Raw genomic sequence first — 2,807 nt, 5'->3', positions numbered from 1 at the left:
GTGGCGGGCGCCTGTAGTCCCAGCTACTCAGGAGGCTGAGGCAGGAGAATGGCGGGAACCCGGGAGGCGGAGCTTGCAGTGAGCCGAGATCCGGCCACTGTGCTCCAGCCTGGGCAACAGAGCGAGACTCCGTCTCAAAAAAAAAAAACAAAACATGAATCAAGGTGAGTTGAGGGCTCTCCACCTGGGAAGAGCCCTCGGCTTCCGGCTGCAGCCCCTACTTCTCCAAACCCTAAGCCCCTGGGGCTGAGGTTTCCTGCTGGGGCCCACTGTGCATCAGGCACCCATCAGGACCAGCACAGCCCCTGCCCTTACCCGGACCATTCCGCGGGGAAGAGATGGGTTTAGCTGCATAAGGACAGAACCCATCCTTCCCTGAAGGGCACAGCCTTCTGCAACATTTCCGTCGCTTGGGGAGGAAGAGTGCCCAGACCCCTCAGTTCCTCACGCGGCCTCGTCCCACTCATGGGCTGGGTTCCAAGGAGCCAGCAGCTCTCCTGGTTAAGTGCCACGGTTTTCCTGTGCAATCCTGGGAGGCCAGCACCGCCCTGGACCAGGCTGCCTGCCTCCTGACTGAGGTCCAGGCCACTGGCGGATCTCTGGGAGAGGGGTCATCCGCATTCTCTTGGGAAGACGAAGCAGGCTGAGAAGTCAGAGGTGGGTGTGGAACCTGCTTTGGCGGGCACTGGCGCTGACACAGCTCAGGGTGAGGTGGAACTGTGGGAACGGGAAAGCATGCCACGTACCGTTGCCTTTGTCCGAGCGCTGGGGGTGGCTATTGACAGCACTGGGGACCCCGTGGGTGGCCCAGCGCGTGTGGGCAATGCCGAAGTGTGTCTCAAACTCCACTTTTAAGTCCATGCTGTCTTGTTCTAAATGAAAGGAAAATCAGTTTGCCACACTTGAACCACAAGTCTTGGCCCAGGACTGTGAGGGTAACCTGGTGTCATTACCAAGTCACATCACCCACACCGACGGCACCTCCGCCCCGGCTCCCACCCCGGGAGTCCACGCAGGCCCACAAACCGCCCATGCTGAGGATTATTTACTACTTGTCTGTAGCTTAGCTCTTTTCTTCACAGAAATAAACTTGCTTTAAAAAGAAAACGATATATCCCTACCCTAAACAGAAAAGCAGTATCATTTGCCAGAATTAAAATAACTACTGTATATAACTATTAACACTTAAAAAAATTATCCCCGTGCTGCCACTACCTAAAATAAACCATCCCACACCCTGCGAAGCCCGGTTTTACAGCATGGGCTTAACCCTCCTTCTGTGTATCTGAGCCGGGACAAGTGAAAATCTCCAGTGTCCGACGCTGTTGGAATCCAGTCCTAGAAAGCGGCGGTGCCGCACTGGCTCCTCCCGCTCCGAGGCCCTCCACTTACTGTAGAGTTCTTCATCGAGAGCCTTGACTTTGCCCCGTTTCTTGACCAGCTGAATGTATCTTTCTTTGACGTCATCATTATTCCCATCGATTGCCACACCTGTGATGTAGACGTTATTTGTTATATTGGAACTTAAGCTTTTTCTCACACACTTGGCACAGGTGCTCCACAGGGCCAGGGCTGTGTGCCCCGGGCTGTCCGTTTACGGCGGGTTGGAGAGCTGGACAGTTTTCAGGAAATCTACTTTGAAAGAGGCTTAACAGCAAGTGGGGAAGCTCCTGCCTCCTCCCGGGCCACAGCTGCCCCCAGCCCCACTCCTGCCCAGGGTGAGCCCCTCGGGACGCTTCCCCACTGCAGGCGCTACCAGGCCCTCGGCTGAGGGCAATGGGCCCAGGCAGGGCATTCATCCCAAGGGCTCCCCACATTGTGACATTTTCGTTGCATTTCCACTGCGTTGGTCAGTGTTTCTCCCATCGTCTATCATAAGAGTCAACGGGGATCTAAAATAATCGGGATCCCCCTTTCTCCTCGGGCTGCATACAGGGTCAACAGACTAAACATCCACCTCTGTAGTGAGTGGAGGCCTGAACTCTGAGACAGCCACCCGGTGCAGCGCTGTGTAGCCACTTAGAAACCTACTTAGAAAGACTTCAGGATCGGCCGGGCACGGTGGCTCACACCTATAATCCCAGCACTTTGGGAGGCCAAAGCAGGTGGATCACGAGGTCAAGAGATCAAGACCATCCTGGCCAACATGGTGAAACCCCAATTCTACTAAAAGTACAAAAATTAGCCAGGTGTGGTGGTGGGCACCCATAATCCCAGCTATTTGGGAGGCTGAGGCAGGCGAATCACTTGAACCCGCGAGGTGGAGTTTGCAGTGAGCCGAGATAGCGTCACTGCACTCCAACCTGGGTGACAGAGCAAGACTCCATCTCAAAAAAAAAAAAAAAAAAAAAATGAAAGAGTTTAGGATCATAGAAATGCTAAGTGAAAAGAGAAGAAAATAAAATTACAAAATTGCATATTTTTTGTAAATATGCAAATATTGACGTACAACACCTCTTCCCCTCTCCACCACAGACCACCCCAACAGACAAGAGCGACCAGAGGGGGGACCCAACGACTGGGGGTCGGGTCCTTGTTTAAGGCAGGCACCTCACTGAGGTAGGCCTGGCAAGCGCAAAGCTGTGTACACTCAGCGTTTACACTTGATGAGCTTGGAGGCCCACATGCCCCCAGGAAACCATCACCGCAGTCTATGCCATCAACCTATCACCTCCGAGCGTCTCCTCCTGCCCTCTTTATGTATTGTTTTGTGTGTGATAAGAGGACTTAGCACACGCTCTACCCTCTTGGCTGGGCTCGCTGGCTCACACCTATAATCTCAGTGCTTTGGGAGGCAGAGGCAGGAG

The 2,807-nt window shown here is 53.9% G+C and overlaps 1 protein-coding gene across 1 annotated transcript in view; it reads right to left on the bottom strand.

The window, feature by feature from the left end:
- The window catches only part of GFPT2 (glutamine-fructose-6-phosphate transaminase 2), a 48,454-nt gene extending 46,966 nt beyond the window's left edge, over window positions 1-1,488 (bottom strand). The window contains exons 1-2 of the mRNA XM_011976844.1: window positions 1,393-1,488; window positions 747-872 (exon numbers count right to left, since the gene is read on the bottom strand). Of these exons, the coding sequence (XP_011832234.1) occupies window positions 747-861 (115 nt within the window). The 5' untranslated portion in view covers window positions 862-872; window positions 1,393-1,488. The remainder of the gene's footprint in view (window positions 1-746; window positions 873-1,392) is intronic.
- Window positions 1,489-2,807: the final 1,319 nt, after the last annotated feature.

The sequence above is a fragment of the Mandrillus leucophaeus genome, unplaced genomic scaffold (assembly GCF_000951045.1).
Source record: "Mandrillus leucophaeus isolate KB7577 unplaced genomic scaffold, Mleu.le_1.0 Scaffold170, whole genome shotgun sequence".
In the NCBI taxonomy this organism is placed as follows: Eukaryota; Metazoa; Chordata; class Mammalia; order Primates; family Cercopithecidae; genus Mandrillus; species Mandrillus leucophaeus.
Note: the sequence above shows the minus strand (reverse complement) of the source record. Positions and strands in the feature narration are given on the sequence as shown.